This window comes from Morus notabilis, unplaced genomic scaffold (genome assembly GCF_000414095.1).
Source record: "Morus notabilis unplaced genomic scaffold, ASM41409v2 Scaffold156, whole genome shotgun sequence".
Classification (NCBI taxonomy): Eukaryota; Viridiplantae; Streptophyta; class Magnoliopsida; order Rosales; family Moraceae; genus Morus; species Morus notabilis.
The window spans coordinates 795567-816415 of NW_010361538.1; the positions used below are offsets into that span (position 1 = coordinate 795567).

At 38.8% G+C, this 20849-nt stretch overlaps 2 protein-coding genes across 3 annotated transcripts; both read left to right on the forward strand.

Moving 5' to 3' along the window:
• The first annotated feature begins 5260 nt into the window (after nt 1-5260).
• LOC21406339 (monothiol glutaredoxin-S2) lies at nt 5261-6011 on the forward strand. The gene has a single exon (XM_010100030.2). The coding sequence runs from the start codon at nt 5483-5485 to the stop codon at nt 5789-5791; it is 309 nt and encodes a 102-aa protein (XP_010098332.1). The 5' UTR covers nt 5261-5482; the 3' UTR covers nt 5792-6011.
• A 3093-nt stretch (nt 6012-9104) lies between these two features.
• LOC21406340 (acyl-CoA-binding domain-containing protein 6) lies at nt 9105-14770 on the forward strand. Of its 2 annotated transcripts, XM_024166851.1 has the most exons (17): nt 9105-9217; nt 9367-9500; nt 9731-9803; nt 9893-10045; nt 10155-10232; nt 10437-10541; nt 10769-10835; nt 10922-10983; nt 11237-11376; nt 11510-11636; nt 11759-11873; nt 11995-12083; nt 12296-12379; nt 12783-13130; nt 13477-14001; nt 14088-14147; nt 14280-14770. In XM_024166851.1, the coding sequence occupies exons 2-17, from the start codon at nt 9463-9465 to the stop codon at nt 14358-14360; spliced, it is 2145 nt and encodes a 714-aa protein (XP_024022619.1). In that variant the 5' UTR covers nt 9105-9217; nt 9367-9462; the 3' UTR covers nt 14361-14770. The 2 variants fall into 2 exon arrangements, with proteins under 2 accessions (XP_024022619.1, XP_010098333.2); XM_010100031.2 differs by lacking the exon at nt 9105-9217 and having other exon boundaries at nt 9339-9500.
• Nucleotides 14771-20849: the final 6079 nt, after the last annotated feature.

The following is a 20849-nucleotide window of genomic DNA, read 5'->3' on the forward strand; positions in this document are numbered from 1 at the left end:
TACTTGTGTGGCAAAGATGGCTTGGGACTTTAGGTCAAACCTATTCACGACCTTTGTAAAGATGTTAAAGGAAAGTCCCCAAGTCCTTGAACTCCCAAGGAAAGAGGCTAGAAACTACCCTTCAATTACCCCAGAGCAATAGAGGAAGTTTGTGGAGTATAGACTTAGTGACGATCGACATGCCATTTCTGAAGAAGCATCTAAGAAAATAGGATCATAAAGTACCCGCATGGGAATGCTCATGGGGGATATAAGAAAGTAATGTTAGTCTTCAATTACTTTTTTTCAATGATATTAATTACTTTTTGTTTGTATTACAATCTTTAATATACTTTTTAATTGAATTCATATGCAAATACATAACACTACGGATAAGCCAGATCGAGCCACTTTATGGCAATTCATACACAAAAAAGGGACGGAACTTACAAAATTTCAGAATGTGAAGAGCTCGGCAAATTAATTGTGAGTTATTGCTTTTCTTTTTAATATTTGTTCGATCAATGAGAAATATGTCAAGAAATTGATAATATTTTTGTTCTAAATTTTGTAGGACCAATATGCTGAAAAAGAGTCTCAGGAAAAGTTTCAATCTTAAAGGACTGATAATGTGCTTACTAGATCATTAGGAAACCCAGAGCACTCTAGCCGTGTTCGTGGGCAATCCCAATTTATCAAAAAGTTGACTTATTTTCATTCCACCGGCAGATTAAGAAGGGATGAGGAGTTGGCAATGTTGCGTAAGAGGGTGGAAATAATGAAGGCCAGATGAGAAGCAATGTAATCATTCCTAGGCCATGCCTTAACACCTGCAGGAGAGGGAATGTGAACTCCTACAGTGGATCAATGATGTAGTGTTTAGGAGAGTTGTACTGTCCATAATGCTACGCCACCAGTAGAGCCCCCCTCATCAGGCCTTGGTGATGGTAGTAAGTACATTCTTCTGGCTCCAACAGAGGGGAAGTACAATTTTATTGTTGTTGTAACAGGGATGGCATGGTTGGATAGTCGCCCCACCAATGTTGTCCACGGTGTCGCACTTGGGGAGGGAAATGTACGCGTCTCTATTCAATCGACTTATGTGAAAGACGCACCTTTACCTATCTCTACATTTGATAGCACGACTATGGGTGACGCTCTCAGAGGATTTGTTGTCAGGCTCATGAATTTAGTTGAACTAGGGTCCTTGAGTAAAGTTAGCAAAGCTCCTACCGGCAAAGAACCCGTGGAGAATCCCAGGAGCTGGCGAAGAAAAATGCTGGGAAACAAAAATAGTTGAAAAATACACAAGGACCCGCCAGCGACGGGGAAGTAACACAACCACTACCAAGCAAGTTGCAAGGGTTGCCCACAGAAATGCAAGACTTAATGATTCATGTGTGACAATCGATGGGCATCGGTGGAACAATTCAGATTCCCTTTCCATTCGATATGACTCAGGTGTAGAATATGTAGATCTTCATTACAGCCGTGGATGGCCACCTATCAAGAGCTTAGTCTTGTGTGTATCATGGCTTACATGTGGTAATATAACTATCATTATTACTTTTTCACAATAAATTATTATTTATTGTTAAATATATAACTAACTTCTTCATTTTTCATGTAGTCACTTGTGGCATGTGTGCAATCAGGAGAATGTCCTAGGACGTTGGGGTTTCATGTCTCTGATACTCACATCTTACGTTCCAGGCCAAGCGTAGCTAGATATAAAGCGGTGGGCAAACGCCATTTATACATTTTTTGATACAATCGGACGCTCGACGCACTATTTTCGTGCCATACAACGGATGAGGACATTAGATGTTGGCTGTGATATCTCCCACACAAGATAAGGTCGTGTGGTTGGATCCCTTTGTGGTGAAAGTACGCGTAGACTTCAGAAGAATGATTGCCCTGCAAGTTTAGCATTCATTATAACTTTCGAACTACTAATTTATATTATTTCCTTTACTAATTAATTGATTTTTTAATCATTTATTAGTGCGTTACGTGGTTGGAAGGCACAAACAAGGCTTGAATTTGAACTTCATGCGTATGGGTTCACAAAATTTCTCATACCAAAGGTAAGTGTTCATAATTTCGTTCATTGAATTACTCGAACTTAAGAAATACCATTTTTCATGTACTAAATTTTTTTATTCATTATCAGACAATTCCGACACAAGAGGGGAACAAAGAATGCGGGTTCTTCGTCTTAAGATATATGCGCGATATAATGAGAGTTGGTGTTAGTTATCTAAAAAACATAGAGCCATATTCTAATGAGCATTGGTAGAAGTGATAAATGAATGTGCACATTTTATAAAGGGACATATATTGTAAAGGTATATATAACATATTGTAAAGGGACATATAATTTAATTTATGTATACATTTTGATTTGAATATATGTAATATTAATTTGTTTATGTTTTGTGACTTGTGACTTGTGTTAATTGTTTGGCCAAAATGCTAATAAATTATGGGATTAATATGCCAACCCGTTGGGAAAAGCAATAAAATAACACCAATTTTTTTGGTGCATAAGGCATATATAATGACAGTTTTTAAGTAAAATTGTCGTTATATATATTCTATGTGCTACCTAACTGTCAAAATTGTCATTTTAGGAAGATCTTAGACGCCGATTTTGTATATAAACCGTCATCTAACGTTTTATTTAACAACGGATAAAAATCATCGTTAAATCGTACAACAATTTAACGACTCTCGATTAGTTGATAATTTTTTTAACCTTCGTCTAATCTTTTAATGACGATTATTAATGATTGCTAAATCTCAGATTTTTACTAGTGTTATTTGACTTTGAGGGTACAAAAGGAAACATGTGAGCTGGATATATAGTACTAGGGTGATTGAATTGGAGGAATACCGTTTCTTAGGGAGTTGGAATTCAAATATATCGATTTGGTGAAAAGTGTATACATAATTTTAACGTCAGCATGGAATAGATATATAACTAGACAACATATATATATATAGTTAATTTGGACCATAGTAGTGTAATTGATATTGTGATTAGCTATAACTTGGGTGCGGTGTTCAAAATTAGTCATATTACTCTAGTACAATATTTGGCCCTAGCTGAACATAGAATGGCACCGAATCATGATTAAATAAGTACACTAACACATGAAAATGAAATTACCAACATATGTCGGCAGTGGCCACGGTACAACATTGCATGTAACTTACGTGTGTAAACATGATGTACATAATAATATATATATATATATTTATAGCTAGCCATATATATATATATATGCATACATAATATAGCAGAAAAACGAAAATATGCATGATTCGATGCTTATATAAGTACGAGAGAGCCATGTTACGTACGGTCGATAAAAGTAACCCTAATTTTTTTTTTCTTTGCTGAACGAAAGTAACCCTAATTTAAAACTGGCTCTTCGATACCCAATTGAGCCGGTTATGGGCATTGCTACCTTAAAAAAAAAGGTCAATGACCCTTTTCTAGGTATTGGGTATCGTTGCCATACCTGATCAGAACCTGAAATCACATACAAGAAAAAGTACAGTATATATGCATATCTCTACAATATCTATATACGTATACAACTTTTGTCGACGTTACAATCAAGATACACGACCACGATTCGAATATTAATAGGTGTGATGAAAAAGTCGAAAAGAACAAAAGAAAGTGAAATGGCTTTTAATTTTGCATGTGATGGGATTTTTGCAGAATGACTTGAGATTATATCTCGAGCTTTCGAGAATATTTCATTATGGAAAGCAAAAATAACACTGTACACTTTGTACATTTTCTTGTCGTATATGTATACATACAGGGATTTGATTATCACTATAGACTTTTAACGAAATTGCACTTTCACATATTAATTAACTTTAAAAATGAGTCATAAACATAGACAATGGACCATGTATAAAATTTTATTATTTTAACTCATGTAGACTAGCAAGATTAAATTAAAAAAATGAGATAATTATTACTACTATTGGTCATATTTTGCATACGAAAAAAAAGTTATAAAGTACTCTACCTAGCTAAAGAGGATAATGTTGGGGACCTCATGGCATCTGCATTTCTCTTTCCTGGTACGGTCACTTTTTTCTTCATGAAAATGAAATATATGCATGGAACTTAGCTCATACAAACACTTTAATGGAATAAAATATAACAAGAAAAAGAACCAATAAAATGAAAAAGATTTGTTTTTGCAGAAAAGAAAAGGAACTTCTGCTTAATGTGGTCTATATGTGTTAAAGTTAATTCTCAAAAAAAAAAAGTAAAAACTTTCTATATATTTACTTACTTTTTTGATTGTATAATTTTTATGCGATATTCGAAGGTGAATATATACTGCACACAAATCTGCGTCAAATGGTTTGGTTTTTTTTTTTTTTGTTTTTGTTTTTGTTTTTTTTTTTGTGATAAGTTGGTGCCACGCGTTATGTATTTATAGCTTACTTGAGCAAAATTGCACTGTAGTTTCTCTTTCACTTGTCTTTCTGTTTCCCTTTCGTGAATTGGATGCGAATCTAAAATTTGCAAAAAAGGAGGTCCCAATTGGATAAATCCAAAGTTTCCCCAACTCAGCAGATTCTGTGGGATAGATATAGACGACAGAACACAATAAATCTCAATATGGAAATTTGGTTAATAAAAACTACCATTTATGGCCAGTCTTAGTTTGTGTATATAATATAAAATAATTCATTATCCAATCGAATAACGTTACAATTTTGTATAAAAGGCTGAAACAATAAGTATTAAAGAAAACCCAAAAAAAAAAACCAAGTCAATTGCATTGGAAAAGGTTAAAAAAGAAAAAGGTTACACATATTATAAGTATACATTAGGTTATATTATATATTTTCATGGAACTATATGTAGATGTGCATTGGTAAATAGTGTAATGTTAAGCCGTACAAAGGACACGTCTCTATTTACTTCCGTATGCAAAGAATCGTGGTTGTGCGCCAGCCAACTTTTTTATTTTTTATTTTTTATTTTATTTTTAAAATTCCTTTTAGAAGTTGTGAAGAACGATAGATCGTAATCAAATAATGATATCAAAGTGTGATTTGGAAGCATTACACGTACAGAAATATCGAGTTGGAACATTCTCATCCTTACCTTCACTATCAAACTTTTTCTATTTCTCTCTTAAGGCAACGCCAATCCCACCACTAGCTAGGTAATAGTACTTGTACTTTTAACCCCTCCTCACCAAAATCCTATATAAACACTTCCATGGTAGCCTAGTTTCCCCACACCAAAATCCTCAAACCAACAACATTTCTCCACACTACTAGTTTCCTAGAAAACAAACACAACATTTCCCACTTCTTCTCTCTTCCATTTCAAGCTCACTCGAGAAGCCCTATAAGCACTATTTCTCATCGGCATTACATATTAGTTGTCGCTGAAAGCTAGTCCTACAAACAAAACTCCGAGCCCGTCGAGACAATCCTTTTGCTTTTGGAAAAAATGGAGAGAGTGACAAAGATGGTGTCCGAGAAGCCTGTGGTGATCTTTAGCAGGAGCACTTGTTGCATGTGCCACACCATAAAAACCCTATTCTGTGACTTTGGGGTGAACCCTGCGGTGTATGAGCTGGATGAGGAACCTAGAGGCAGGGAGATCGAGCAGGCGCTCTCGATGCTCGGCTGCAGCCCCACCGTCCCGGCGGTGTTTATAGGCGGCGAGCTGGTTGGCGGAGCCAATGAGGTCATGAGCCTTCATCTCAAGAGGTCCTTGATCCCAATGCTTAAACGCGCTGGAGCTTTATGGGTTTGAGAAAACTAACTTATGATTGTGAAAGATATTATATATATACTATATATTACTACTCCAGAGTACGCTAATAAGAGAATGTAACTCTTTTTTTACTACTTTTGTAAGGTTAGAGTGAGAGATATATCGGATAAAATAGCCTATAGAGCTTGTTAAAGTTTTTAATAAGCAGGCTTATAATTAATAATTAGTTACTTGGGATATGTATGCTATACTATATATATAGCTACTAGCTTTTTTGTAACTTAATCGTGTAATGTTTTGGTCTTTTTGGTTTTAATAAAATTATGATGCATTTTCTACTAATCAACTTCTTATTTCAATACTTACTTTTACAGCCTCAGTTTGTGATATCCATCAGCAATTTGTGTAACATTTTATGTTTGCCATTTAATCTACATTAATGAATCATAATGTGGCTTGGGAATAATGCTAATATCTAGATACAGACCAAAATGATCATATAAATAGCTAAACATTGCTTATATTATTGTAGAACTTGAACTCTTTTAGGCAACTCTCATCTAATTTTTCTGTTACAGTTAAAATTTTTTAAAAAATATCATATTTTAACTCAAATTAAAAACTTGAATCCGTAAAAAGAATGAGGGCTTTAGTTTGGGAAAGGTGGGTTTCTGGGGATTTGAGAAGTATATATATACAACACAATGATGAATAGTATAATAGAATGCATGCATGCACTTTTGGGATTGCATTTGCATGGGGCTTTATTGTTATTGGGCCCTTAATTTTCCACTAAAGTATGCCGGGCTGCTTCATTTTAGGGCTAAAAGTCCTCTTTAATTAATTTGTAAGTAGATGGCTGGACTGTCCCTCCTCCCAGCCCCAAGCAATAAAAGCTGCCGTGAAAATTGAGATTTTAACCGAAACAAAATATCATTGTTCCCGAAATTAGAGACAAAAAAAAAAAAAAAAAAAATTTGTTATTGATTCTCAATTTCTGAAAAAGGAATTGATCGCATATGAAAAATATTCCCGTAATCATTTCCTATGAAAAAGTTATGGAGAAACTTTTCATTAGGTATCAAACTAAATAAAATTTATGATCATTTGTATAAAACTGGGTCCTTAATTTCTTTTTAAAACTACAATAGAATAAAGTGGTTACTTTAATTACATAACCATGTGAGGGAAAAGGGCTTAAGAATTTTGATAAGGTCATTTTCCACAATTGTCCCTGAATTTATAGAATTTTGATAAGGGTTAATCTCACAAATTTAATAGTCCCAGAGGTTTACTCTTAATCTCATTGTAGTTCTTAACTTTTAAAATATCTTACAATTAATCCCTGAGATTTTGTTTTGTTTCAGTTTCAGTCCTTCAGTTAGGTGTTAAATATTTGAAGGAATTTACAAAATTAAGTACCAAAATTTAAAACAACTGAAGTTTAAGGACTAAAACAATACAAAAAATAAAAGTTCATTTTGACAAATAGTCTTTAAATTTTAACTTTCAATTTTAGTCCCTAATTGATAAAGATTTCTTCAAATATTTAACACTCAGTCAACAGAAGGACCGAAACTGAAACAGAGTAAAATTTTAAGGACCAATTGTAAGACATTTTAAAAGTCAAGATCAAAGTAGAATTGTGGATAAACTTTAAGTACCCTTTATAGAATTAACCCTTTTGACAACTTACCCGTGAACTTTTATTTTGATCATTTATCTCCCAACTTGCAAAACATTTGCAACGTACTTTTTTATGATGATTATGTTAAATTGATGACTAAAAAGTATATTTGTTGAAAATTTTCAATATCACGACTCATAGTGTTTACACAAATATAACAAAAAATAATGGAAAACTTGAAATGTGGTAGTTTGCAACTGTTTCAAATTGATTGAGCAAATTATTAAAATTAGAAGTTTGGAAGGCAAGTTATCAAAACATTTTAAACTATTACAAGTTCACAGACAAATCTATAAAATATTAATAAATGGGATTGAGAAATGAAAGAGATTTGATTAAAATTTAGTTCATATTTGTTTCACTAGTTTAGTTCAGTTCAACTTAATTTAAACAATGAGCACAGTTTGAATTGGCATTTATTAAGCATACAGTTTGAATTATATTCTCCATTTGAACTGAGTTAAACGGCTCAACTTAGAGTTTAACTTTCCCCTCATATTCAACCGTTCAAAGCATTTTTAAACAGTAAAAAATGCTCACTCTCTCTGCTTTTCACACTTACTAAACACAAATTCGTATTTTATTTCTTGTTCAAATTAAAACTTTAATTACAAATCCAAACATTAATTTAAATCACACAATTTAAATTTTTATATTCAAATTAAAAAATTTAAATTAATAAAATTCAAACTAATAAACTAAATAAAGGCATAATATGGATCATACCAAACTTTGTTTCCATCAACATGCACACGTCTCTATAATAATTGCTGCTTGCCGTATTAAGTACCCATTCACAAGCGTACACGTGTATTTTAGTACAGTTTGTCATTTTCTATTAACATAAATAGCTTCCCTAACATAAATAAACAAAGTTCTTAATTAAGAAACCAAGAAAATCTGTCAAATTTAATTTAAAAGGACCTTTTTCAATAGATCAGTTTCTTGATAATCTCAATTTTTTATCATTAAAATTGAATTAAAATCAAATTAGATGATAACATATATAGCGACTGAAAAATAAAAAATTAGGAGGGAGAAACTCTAATTTAAAAAAACCAAAGATGATTTTAAAGCAGCGGTACTTTTGCCACGCGACTTGGACAAGTAGGTCGTTTCCATAACCAGGTGCAGCGAGGTCAAGCCACACAGGAATATCTCTTCTCCATTCACAGACTTACACGTGGCGGTTAAGACGAAGGAGGAAGAGAGAGGGAGGCAGTTCTGATCCTCTGCATCAGCTTTACAACCCAATTCCCAAGGACTCACTTGACAGGTGGGCCCCACTTTTGCCGCACGAAATAAATGCCCTCTCCCCTCGACCAACTAAACTCTCTCTCTCTTCTTTCTCTCTCTACATTTTTTTTTGTCTGGACGTTTTGATACGAGAGACTTCAATCAATCTCCATGTGGGAGAGTGGGGACTTCTTACCGTACGCCCTCACGGCCCAACGTAGACTCAACCAGCAAATCTTCCGAAAATCCGAAGCTGAAAATTGAAATAGTAAAATCACGTCGCGTAGCTATACAAGACAAGACAAGGTTTTGCTAACTTGCGCACCTCGTCTTTTCTCTCTCTGGCGCTCTCTCTCTCTCTCTCTCTCTCTCTCTACTTACACACTCACTAGTCACTACTCGTTTACCAGCTCAGTTTTGCTCAGACAAACAAAAACAAGAGAGAGAGAAACAAAGATGATTATTTGAGTCGCGACTTTCTTTTCTCGTCCAGTCTCTCTCATTTTCCTTGACTTTCTCAGGAGCCAAACAAGGGCCAAAAGGTGATTGCTTCTACTCACTGACCGTTTTTTTCTTGTGTTTAGCTTTGGGTTGCTTATTATATCATCTGCTTCTGGCCTACTTTTCCCATTTTTCTTTTTCTAGGGCTTTTTCTGACGATAATGCAGCTTTCTTTTCCGATAATTTATAGGTTCCATTCTGGTGTTGCGAAGCTCTTGGTTTTTATGGTTGTTTGTGTTCGAGACAGAGAGAGAGAGAGAGATTTTTTCTTTCACTTTCACGGAAAATGTTCGGCTTTTCTCGTCGACGCATGAAGCTTGGACGGTACAGTGTTTTGCTTTTTTCTGCGTTTGTTGAATTTTCAGCCATTTTTTTTAATTTAAAGTATATGTGAATTATAAGAAGATGTTCAGACCTGGGATGGTACTGAAGAGCTGCTACGAACACTAGGCGATGCTTTTTAGGATTAGGAAAATGAAGTTTTTTATGAAAAGAATCGAATTTTGGTCACACGTTTTTGTTAAGAATTATAGTAATAGATTTGTTGGGTTCAGATTGAAGGTCCAACTCAATGAATCTGCTAATGGAACTCCTATTAGACAACCGAAACGAACTGGAAACTCCAATGTAAGGATTTTTTTTATTTTATTTTTTTTATTTTTGTTTTTTTTTTTATTCAATGGGTTCATTGTGCTAATCTCATTTTAATTCTGCAGAGCGAATGTGATGGCCCAGTTAGTAGAAAATCCAATGAGGTCGATGCTCAATGTTCATCCGCTGCCCCGGAGAACGGTAGTTCTGCAATGGGGAACTCTGAAAACTGGATGATGTTATCCATTTCTGGGGACAAGCCCACGCCACGCTTCAATGTAGGATATGGTTTTTTTTTTTTTTTTTTTTTTTTTTTTTTGAGATTGCTGAAGTTCTGCGTATTGCTTTTTGGTTGAACGTTGTGGCGTTTACTTTTCCGTCAAATAGCACGCAGCAACTGTGATTGGGAACAAGATGATAGTGGTGGGTGGTGAATCTGGAAATGGGTTGCTTGATGATGTGCAGGTAGGATAATGTTTCTTTGTTCTTGAATTGTGTTAAAGTTGGCATGAGTAGGGATTCGGCTTTAAGACGAAGTAATAGCAATTAGTGTTCTGCTAAAGTATCTAAGAAATCTATTTATGCTCACTGATATCCCAAACTGTTAATTTTTTTCTGAGTGTCGAAACTGTTAATTTGAACAACAATAGTTTTCATTTCCCATTTCAGGTGCTTAATTTTGACAGGTTTTCCTGGACCACAGCTTCTTCAAAACTTTACTTGTCTCCAAGCAGTCTGCCACTCAAGATTCCAGCATGCAAGGGCCATTTTCTGGTATGACGGCACTTGTCATAACTACCTTGTATAATTATAATGCCCTGTTTTTCTACTGTATACTTGGATTTTGTTGACTTTCATCTACCGTTTGATGTTTCTTTTCCTGAACCAAGCAGAGCCTTTTAATCCATATTATGTGTAGCAGCCTTGTGGCTGCTGCGTTATTACCTCATCAATGAATTATTGCTAAAAATTTATCAAGAAAAAGCTCCTTTGTTGTCTAGGTATCATGGGGGAAAAAGGCACTTCTTGTGGGCGGAAAAACTGAACCATGGGGTGACAAAGTCTCAGGTTAAATATTCTTGTCTTGTAAGTTCATACGACACCATTGTGCTATTACACGTGATTGAATTGTTCATTACTTTTGGTTTCCACAGTGTGGGCATTTGACGCAGAGACAGAGTGCTGGTCACTTATGGAAGCAAAAGGAGACGTACCAGTTAGTATTTTACTTTCAAAATGTTGCAATTGCATCTTTACTAAACCTTCACATTAGGCGTCTCATTGATTTTAAAAATGCATATCAACAAATATCAAATCATAAACTCTCATATTTTACCAAAAGTTTGAGTAAGCTCTATCAAATTCTATAATCACAGCTTGAAAATTGTCATTGTTTAGTTGTGTATCACAAACTGTGTAGTACATTATATAAGTATTCCTAATTATGGATTTTTTTTTTAAAAACTCAGGTTGCTCGCAGTGGTCATACTGTAGTTAGGGCGAGCTCTGTCTTAATCCTATTTGGGGGTGAAGATGCTAAGAGGAGGAAGCTAAATGATCTGCATATGTTTGATCTTAAATCCTCGACTTGGCTTCCTCTTCATTGCACGTAAGTGGACTCTGGAGTACTTTAAAATTTGCTTAGGGGATTACTCTGAATTGTTCTCTATTCATTGCAGCATAACTCTTCATCTTTTAGGTCCTAAACTTCTTTCTAATTTTTATATTTAATTTACTTGCAGAGGAACTGGACCTTCTCCTAGATCCAACCACACAGCGGCTCTTTATGATGATAAAACTCTCTTTATTTTTGGAGGGGCATCGAAGTCAAAAACCTTAAGTGACTTGTATTCTCTTGATTTTGAAACAGTATGTAAATTCTTTCTCAACTTAGTTATAGTTAGATGGCCAACTATTTTATCTTTTTGTAAATGCAGTTATATATTTAGTACTTTAGCTATGACATTTCATAAAATAGATATTTTCCTCAGATGATATGGTCAAGAATTAAGACACGAGGTTTCCATCCATCACCTAGAGCTGGTTGCTGTGGAATTCTATGTGGAACGAAGTGGTATATTGTCGGGGGTGGAAGCAGGAAAAAACGTATGCCTCTTTACCTGAACTATTAGCATGCTTGAACTTCTTGACTTGTTAGTTGTGACAATTACAATGTTCAACTTTTGAATATTAGCACGTGCATTATTAAGCCACTGTGTGATTCCAGGACGTGGTGAGACTCTTGTCTTTGATATTTTAAAAGTTGAGTGGTCAGTGGCCGTTGCATCACTCCCATCTTCCATCACCACGAATAAGGTATGTGTTGATTTAGTTATATAAGTTTCTGATGTGTTGATTATTTCCCTTTTACACGTCTCGTACTTTTTCTAAACTAGCATCATGCTGTGTGATTTGTTCTTCATTGTATGCTATCAAAACAAGAGTGAAGAGACTAAACGGTAGTAGTAGCATATAGCAGTTTCTTTTGGCATATGTAACATGATGCTCCTGCCATTATTTTTTCTCAGGGTTTCAGTCTAGTGCTTGTGCAGCACAAGGACAAGGATTTTCTTGTTGCTTTTGGGGGGTCCAAAAAGGAGCCATCAGAACAGGTTAGTAAACAAAGCATATATTGCACCTTCTTACGTATATTCTAATGCAAATCTTTTTGAATATGGATTTAATTGGAAACCTGCCATGTGACCCCAACACCCCAACTCCTTGAACCAACCTGATTTCCTAAGAAGAGGATCCGTCACTCAATTTCGCAGGGTGCGTATGAGATGGGAAGTATTCCTCTTCCATCGTATATTGAATTTTACTGCCAGGCTGCATTTGGCCGTGGAACATGCATGGACTAAAGGCTCAAGAGCCTGAATCCTTCTTATGTTGTTTGCATTTTTTTCCCTTCCCTTTTTTTGGTTTCTTGTTAACCTCTACTTGGTGAGTGGCCCATACTAGTTTTGTTGTTGAAACTCTCTTTTCGCTATTCTTAGCTATTCTCTTCTTTAATAGGTTGAAGTATTGGCAATGGAAAAGAATCAATCATCCATTAGTCGCCAATCTTTTCCAAGTAAAGGCCCAGGGAGTTTGCTTTTAGAAAAATACTCATCATCCACAGCTTTGGCTAGTCAACTAAGTAATGGTTCTTCCCAACGTACGGTTGATTCAGCTGCCAAACAAAATTTAGCATCTGTAATTGAACAGCATGGTTCTGGAAGATTATCATTATCAGAATCCTCACTCATTGACCCGAATTCTGTTACTAGCAATATCTCACTTCGCAAGCAATTTCATAATGAGGAAGAGTACAACACGGCTATTAAGATGGCAAAAGCAGAAGATGAAAGCTCATTTTCCCAGGTAAAATCATATGTTTTATCGATTGGTTAACCATCTCTTCCTATTTTCTGCATCATATCACATCTGTTTAACTGTAGAAATGAGAATTTGAGCTCAATTTCTGAAACTTCTGCCTAGTTTTGCAGGAGAGCTTGTCTCAGAAACTGTAAATCTTTAATGTGCAATGATAATCTCGATTTACTTAATATGATAAGTTGTGATTTCTGGTTTTAGTGAAAGCACACATTTTTTAATACCAAATACAAGCGGTCATTGTATTGACACATTTCTGAAAACAAAAGATTTGTGCTACATTTTAGTTTTTAACTCTTTTTTTTTTTTATATCACGCGTGATTTTAATTTCAGGCAGCAGAACATAAAATAAGTCAATCTGATTCAGGAACCCGTACTAGTACTGTTGGAGGTAAACTTTGTACAGAAGATATGGTTGCTGTATATGAGCCTGAAAATTTGAATCCTCATAACCAAGGAAGTGCAAACCTTCCTGTTGATAGCAGTGATTCGGTATTCCCAGTAAATGATATTAAATTGGGATCAGTACCAGCTCCTTCAAGCGTATCCCAGTTTTACGAAACGAAAATTACACAACTGATAAGAAAGAATGCAATATTAGAAGGGCAGTTGGCTGCTGCATTTGCAAGCCGAGAAGCCGTGGAAAAAAATTTGTCATCTGCTCTAAAGAGCAAACAGGAGATGGAGAAAAAGTTGGCTGAGATGATGAAAGGAATGGAATTGCTGAAGGAGAAGCTTGCTGGCGTCGAACTTGCACAAGAAGAGGCTAACAACCTCTCAAATATAGTTCATTCTGATAACGTACGGCTCGAGCATGATGTGGCTTTCCTCAAGGCAGTGTTGGATGATACTCAGAAGGTATCCTACACCATCAACTAGATAACATATTATCATGTATTTTCACTTTACATTCTGATGAAAAGAACCATGGCAAATACATTCAGGAATTGCACTCAACTAGAGGGGTCCTTGCGGGGGAACGAGCTAGGGCATTCCAACTACAGGTACAAGCTCGGAAAAGGATATTTACCTAACATGCTCGGCGTAATCTTTTTAAATTAAATCTTCATGACTAGAATCTATAACCCATTAGCCTATATTTTTAAATGGCATCATTTGCTTGTGTTACTACGCAGGTTGAAGTATTTCATCTGAAACAACGCTTGCAATCTATGGAGAACCGGGCGCCCACTCCGCGGAAACCATTCCATGTTTAGTGTGGAAGGATGGAGCCAGGAAAAACAGATGAATGCCGGATGAAAACGTGCGCTGGGAGTTTACAGGAAAGCCCCTCTCCCATCTTCCGAATCTTGGCTTCATCAGAGGCAGCCTACTTCAATGCTTGGCTCAGCCATTGAGCTCCGGATGGGAACCAAGAATCCATATTATTTTGGAACTGTACATAGTGATCTACTGTTAGATCTCGTGCAACATTTTGTAATTTTGCGCCTGTTTTGGCTGAAGATGGTAGCACCACGGCTTGTACTTGTTGTCTGCCGATCCATTGCATCTGGCTTCAGGCTTTTGTACATTAAAAATCTTATCTACGCGGTTCTCATTGCTTTCTCAAGTATGACTTGCAAGAATCTTTATTAATATATACATTAGTCAAGGCTTACGTCTTTCTATGTCATTCACGTAGGATCATAGGGGCTCTAACATTAGATTTATTTTTTGTATTGACTTTTTATAGGTATAACAATAAGATGTTTAGCAAATTGCAAACTAATATCACATTTTTAAGTTATTGTTACATAACCTACGCTACCCTTGTATTTTCACATTTTATAGGACCAGTTTTCCGTGAAGGACTAAAGAATATAGGCTTTTGTAATGAACTGAAGATTATATAATTTGTGTAAAGGATTATTGAAAACTCGTTCATATATACATGTATGTTAGGGGTAATGTTAGACCCCTATTGAAGCAAGTTTATACTAGGAGGGGCAAAGGGGAAGAAAGCACATAGTTGGGGGCCTGGGGGCAAATACTAAAAGTGGCTATGAATGGCTGATGTGGCAAAGCTGCTGATCATGGAGTAGGGGTTAGTCAGCATTTTTTAGGGTTGTTCTTTTAGTATGTAACTTGAGTGTAGTTTTTAAGTTGAATTTGAGTTATAACTTGAGTTGAAGTTGTAACTTGAATAAAGTTGAGTAAAGTTGAATAAAGTTAAAACTTAAAAGAACGCGAACTTGAATAAAGTTGGAACTTGAGTTGTCTTTTTTTGAGTTTTTTGGACAAAAGAACATGTTCTGAGTTTGAATGTGTCACCAGAAACGGCTGGGGGTGCCGGAGAGCTCGAAATCTCCGATCTATCCTTTATTTTTCAATGTAATTTGGTGTCCTTGGTTAATTGGATTAATAAAAATCTCTCTGATTACTCTCATTTTCTTGATGTTTCTAGTGTGTGTGAGTGGAATTGGTGTTTGGTTGATTTTTTAAGCTAGATACCTAACAATTTGGTATTAGAGCACCGATCCATGGCGCTTAAATCAGCGGATTCGGAGAGAGTTACTACCGTGGAGAAGAGGTTGGGGGTGGTCCAGGAAGCGGTTCAAGAGGTGGTGGCGGAGGACCTGCTGCAGATCCGGGCGGAGGTGGCTGGGGTGCGAGGAAGTATGGCGGAACTCTAGGGCCAAGTGTGATGTGAACATCACGGATGCAAGAAATACTCATCAAAGTCGATCCGGAAGAGAGCCAACTAGTCTTACATGTCCATTGAGCCATTCCGGAAGAGAGCCAATTAGTCTTACACGTCTATTGAGCCATTGCATGGCCAACTTGCATGCCAATCCAGGATACACGTGCAAAGGGGAATTTCAAGAAGTTAGGCGTGTTTTCCAGCCCGGGATAAAGTCAAATTGATGATAAAGACTTGCCTTTATCATAATTCTATCTTTTTAGGTTTAATTTTCAAGTTTAAACATTTAAATTGCATAATAGGCGTTTTTAAGGAAGGAGTTAGATTCAAATTCGGATTCCTTCCCTAAGAGATTATCTTTAGGCGTTTAGAAGGAAGGAGTTGGATTTAAATTCGGATTCCTTCCTAAGGGATTAGGTTTTAGGCATGTTTTATCTTATCTTTAGGTCAAAATTCGGATTCCTTCCTTAGGGTAAGCTTTAGGCACATTTTATCTTGTTTTTAGGGTTTATCTTATTTTAGGCTTCTATCTCATTAAGGATAGAATAAGACTTTTCAATTTTTAAACCTTTTCAGCTTATACTCGGCTATTTAAGGCTGAAAAACGAAAATTAATAAAAAAAGTTTTGATAAATTTATTCACTTTGTGAAATATTCTTCTTGTGTTCTTGAAAAAACTATTCCGAACTTATCAAGGTTTCCTTGTGGCGTTCAAACTTGACTTATCAAACGAATTTCCATACTCGTTTGTGGCGTCTTCACCATACCAAGGTTTTTACTTCGCTAAGCAACGGGTCGCGGTTTCCATCAATTCTTGAAGATCTTGGATCGTATCCCATATTTGGCTACGGGTTTCGTCACATTTTTAGCGGGGTTCGTATCAAAGTGGGGGAGGTTTGGACCCAGACGGGGGATTTGCAAGCAGCGCTGCGAAGGATGGAGGCGATGTTAGAGGTGTGGCCGATGCCTACAGTTGCCGACATGGGCCGCGATGGCGAATGGCGAGAAGAGGAGTGGCGTAATCACGCGTTTCAAGGTGAGGAGATCCTAGATCGCGACGATCCAGGCGGAGTGGTGGTGCCAAACCGGGCCGACCTTTACCGGGAAGCGCTGATTTGCGAAGATCGAGGTCATGAGTGGGAGTTTGGGCGACGGAGGGATATGGGTCTTTTAGAGGAACGCGACTACTAAAGAGATCTAGGGTTTGGAGGATTGGGTTGGCGGCGGGAAAAGCAGATCGACGACAGGTTGAGGGCAGATGGTGGTCGGGGCTCGCCGGAGAGGGCGGCGGAGTTGGGTCGGCGGCGGGAACCGGCGCTAGAGGAGGAGAGGCATGCTCCGTGTCTGGGTCGGCGTGGGCATCCTCAGAATAGGGAACCTAGCCCTGATCCGGATCTGTTTGGGGCCCAACGGGGGTAGAATCCAGGGTTGCCCCATCGGGGAAGAAGGTGGGAGGAACAGCGGGTTCAACCCCAAGAGACCCCGGAGGGACACCGGGGAAGGGGAGAAATTCAAGGAAGGAGAATCAAAATGCCGAGTTTCGCCGGCGAGGATCCATATGGGTGGTTGTTTAGGGCAGAGCAATATTTTGACATGTGTGAGGTCTCGGAACGAGACAAGGTATTGGTTGCCTCAATGTGCATGGAGGGGCGGGCCTTGAATTGGTTCCGATGGACGGATTCTCAAGACCCGTTCCTGGGATGGAGGGAGTTGAAGGCGGCGATTTTGAAATGGTTTAGTAGTGATAAGGAGAGCAATCCAATGGAAAGATTGATGGCGTTAAAGCAGAGGGGGTCGGTTGTGGATTATTTAGACCGTTTTGAATTGCTTGCGGCTCTGGTAAGGGGAATGCCAAGTGCATTCTATAAGGGGGTCTTTCTCCATGGACTTTGAGACGATGTTAGAGCGGATGTGAAAATGCATAAGCCGGCTACTCTCCAATAGGTGATGGAAATAGCTCCACAAATCGAGGATTGAAACGTGGCGGTGGAGAGAATGGGAAGGTGGAAAAATGGACGGGTTGGAGGTTTGGGAAGATCCTATTCGTTTAACGAAGGTACCAATAGCCGGCCCTCGTTCCCGGGGAGCTCTTTTCAATCTAATGCCAACCGTGAATGAGGAGATGTAGGGAGGGGTCGATCATCCACGTTGGGGGCTTCTAGTCCTTCTGTTGGAGGCGTGGGAGGGTACTGTCAGCTGTTGGAGGAAGAGATACAATAACGCAGCGCACGAGGGCTTTGCTTAAATGCGATGAGAAGTTTAGTCCCGGGCACCGATGCAAGAATAAGCAACTCTAGATTTTGTTGGCAACCGAGGACGATCCGAAAATGGAAGGGGAAGTAAAGGAGAAGGATGGCTCCGATAAAGACCCAACGGAGGAGAAGGGAGATCTCTCTCTCAACTCCTTAATGGGAGTGAATTCGGCGAAAACCATAAAGGTTAAGGGGAGGTTAGGTTCAGGAGAGGTGGTAATCTTAGTGGATAAGGGAGCTTCTCACAGTTTTGTGTCGAATTTGGTGGTCAACAAGTTAGGGCTTCCTTGTGATCCAATGGTTAGATGTGGAGTGCAAGTTGGTAATGGGATGTGCATTAAACAACAAGGAGTTTGCCGAGGAGTAGAGTTGATGATACAAGGCTTTAAGATGGTGGAGGAATTTTTCCCATTTGAGTTGGGGAGTGCGGATGTGGTGTTAGGAGTGACGCGGTTACGTAGATTGGGAGAGGTGAGGGTAGATTGGTCCCGATTCACTATGAAGTTTAAGGCGGGGAACGAGTGGGTGAGTTAGACGGGAGACCCCTCTTTATGCTACATGCCGGTAAGCTTACGTTCGATGGCTCGATCTCTAGGGCCTTACCAAGTGGGAGTTTTACTAGAGGTTTGTGAGGTAGTGGGAAATGGTAATGAAGGGGCAGCCGAGGCAATTCCCAAGGAACAGCAAGGAGTGTTGGCGGCATTTGGGGAAGTTTTTGAGGAGGTTAAGGGGCTGCCCCCTAAGAGAGCTCGGGACTACCGTATCGTGTTAAAGGATGCGGCGGACCATCGTTATCCACATTTCCAAAAGGGAGAAATTGAGTGCTTGGTGGCCGACATGTTGGCTTCGGGGATCATTCGGCCTAGTTGTAGCCATTATTCGAGTCCGGTGCTCTTGGTGAAAAAGAATGATGGTAGTTGGTGTTTTTGTATGGATTAACAGGCCTTGAACCAATTGACGGTTCCAAATAAGTTCCCCATCCCGGTGATCGACGAGCTTATTGATGAACTTCATGGGGCACGAGTGTTTTTGAAGTTGGACTTGAGTGCGGGGTACTATCAAATTCGGGTCCTCGAGAGTGATGTTGAGAAGACGGCTTTTCGGATACACGAGGGCCATTATGAGTTCTTAGTAATGTCATTCGGCTTCACCAACGCCCCAACGACATTCCAAGCGCTTATGAACTCGGTATTTCGGCCTTACCTTCGCCGATTTGTCCTTGTGTTCTTTGACGATATTTTGGTGTATAGCAATAGCTTGGAGGAGCACCGGGAGCATTTGACTAAGGTGTTGGAGGTCTTGAGGAGAGAAAAGCTATATGCTAACAAGAAGAAGTGTATATTTGGCCGATCAAGTGTAGAGTATCTCGGACACATAATCTCGGGAGAGGGGATAGCAATGGACCCCTCTAAAGTCACGACCATCACTACTTGGCGCACACCACGAAATGTGTGAGATGTGCGCGGGTTCTTGGGCCTCACTGGTTACTATCGTCATTTTGTGAGGGGTTATGAAGAGTTAGCACGTCCTCTTACCAATTTGCTCAAGAAAAAAGGGTCTTAATAGGATGATTCGGCAGCCCAAGCCTTTGTGGTCCTCAAAGGGGCCACGACTACACTATGCCCGATTTCACCAAGCCATTTGTAGTGGAAACGGGCGGTTCTTACGCAAGAAGGCCGCCCAATCGCCTTCTTTAGTAAGGCGCTCGCGGAAGCAACCAGGGTAAAATCGGTATATGAGAGGGGGTTGATGGCGGTGGTGTTTACCATTCAGAAGTGGCGCCATTACTTGTTGGGGTGACACTTTGTGGTTCGTTCCGACCAACAAAGTCTCTGGTTCCTCATGGATCAAAGGATGCTACCACCGGAACAATTACGTTGGGTTACGAAGCTTTTGGGCTATGACTTTGAGGTCCAATTTAAACCTAGCGCTGCAAATAGGGTGGTGGATGACTTGTCAAGGCATGGAGAGGAGCAAACCATGGATCTAGTGGCCATATCCATGCCCCGCTTGGTGGATTTGGTGGATGTTAAGCGGGGGCAGCGGGCAGATGAGTGGTGCTCGGGGTTGATAGCCAAGTTGCAAGGAGGGGAAATGGTGCGCGAAGGAAAGGGTGGTGTTGCCAAGATCATCTCCTTGGATTCCTCGATCGTTGCATGAGTTCCATGACTTGGTGGCAGGCGGCCATTCAGGGTATTTTCGCACTTACAAGAGGGTGGCAAGTAATCTCTTTTGGCTAGGAATGAAAGAGGAGATTCATGATTATATGGCCCGTTGTGTGATGTGTCAAAGTGTCAAGGATGAAGCAATGTCTCCCGCGGGTCTCTTGTAACCTCTCCCAATCCCAAACCAAATTTGGGAGGACATTTCGATGGATTTCATCGGGGGGCTGCCTAAGTCGGAGGGCTGGGATACTATTCTTGTGGTGGTTGATAGATTGTCCAAGTATGCCCACTTATGATCTCTCTCACACTCGTTCTCAGCAAAATCAGTAGCCGAATTGTTCGTGTTTGGCTTCATGGGGTTCCCTGCTCAATCGTTAGTGGCCGTGACCCCATATTCATGAGCACGTTTTGGCAAGAGTTGTTCAAGCTCCAAAGGACCAAGCTGCACACTAGCTCCGCCTACCACCCCAAATTCGATGGCCAAACTGAGGTGGTGAATCGTTGCTTGGAGACATATTTGAGGTGCGTCGCTTGCGCAAAACCGAAATTGTGGCTAAAATTCCTCCTGTGGGCGGAGTATTGGTTCAATACCACATACAATGCCTCCACTAAGTATACCCCTTTCTAGATCGTCTATGGCCGGGATCC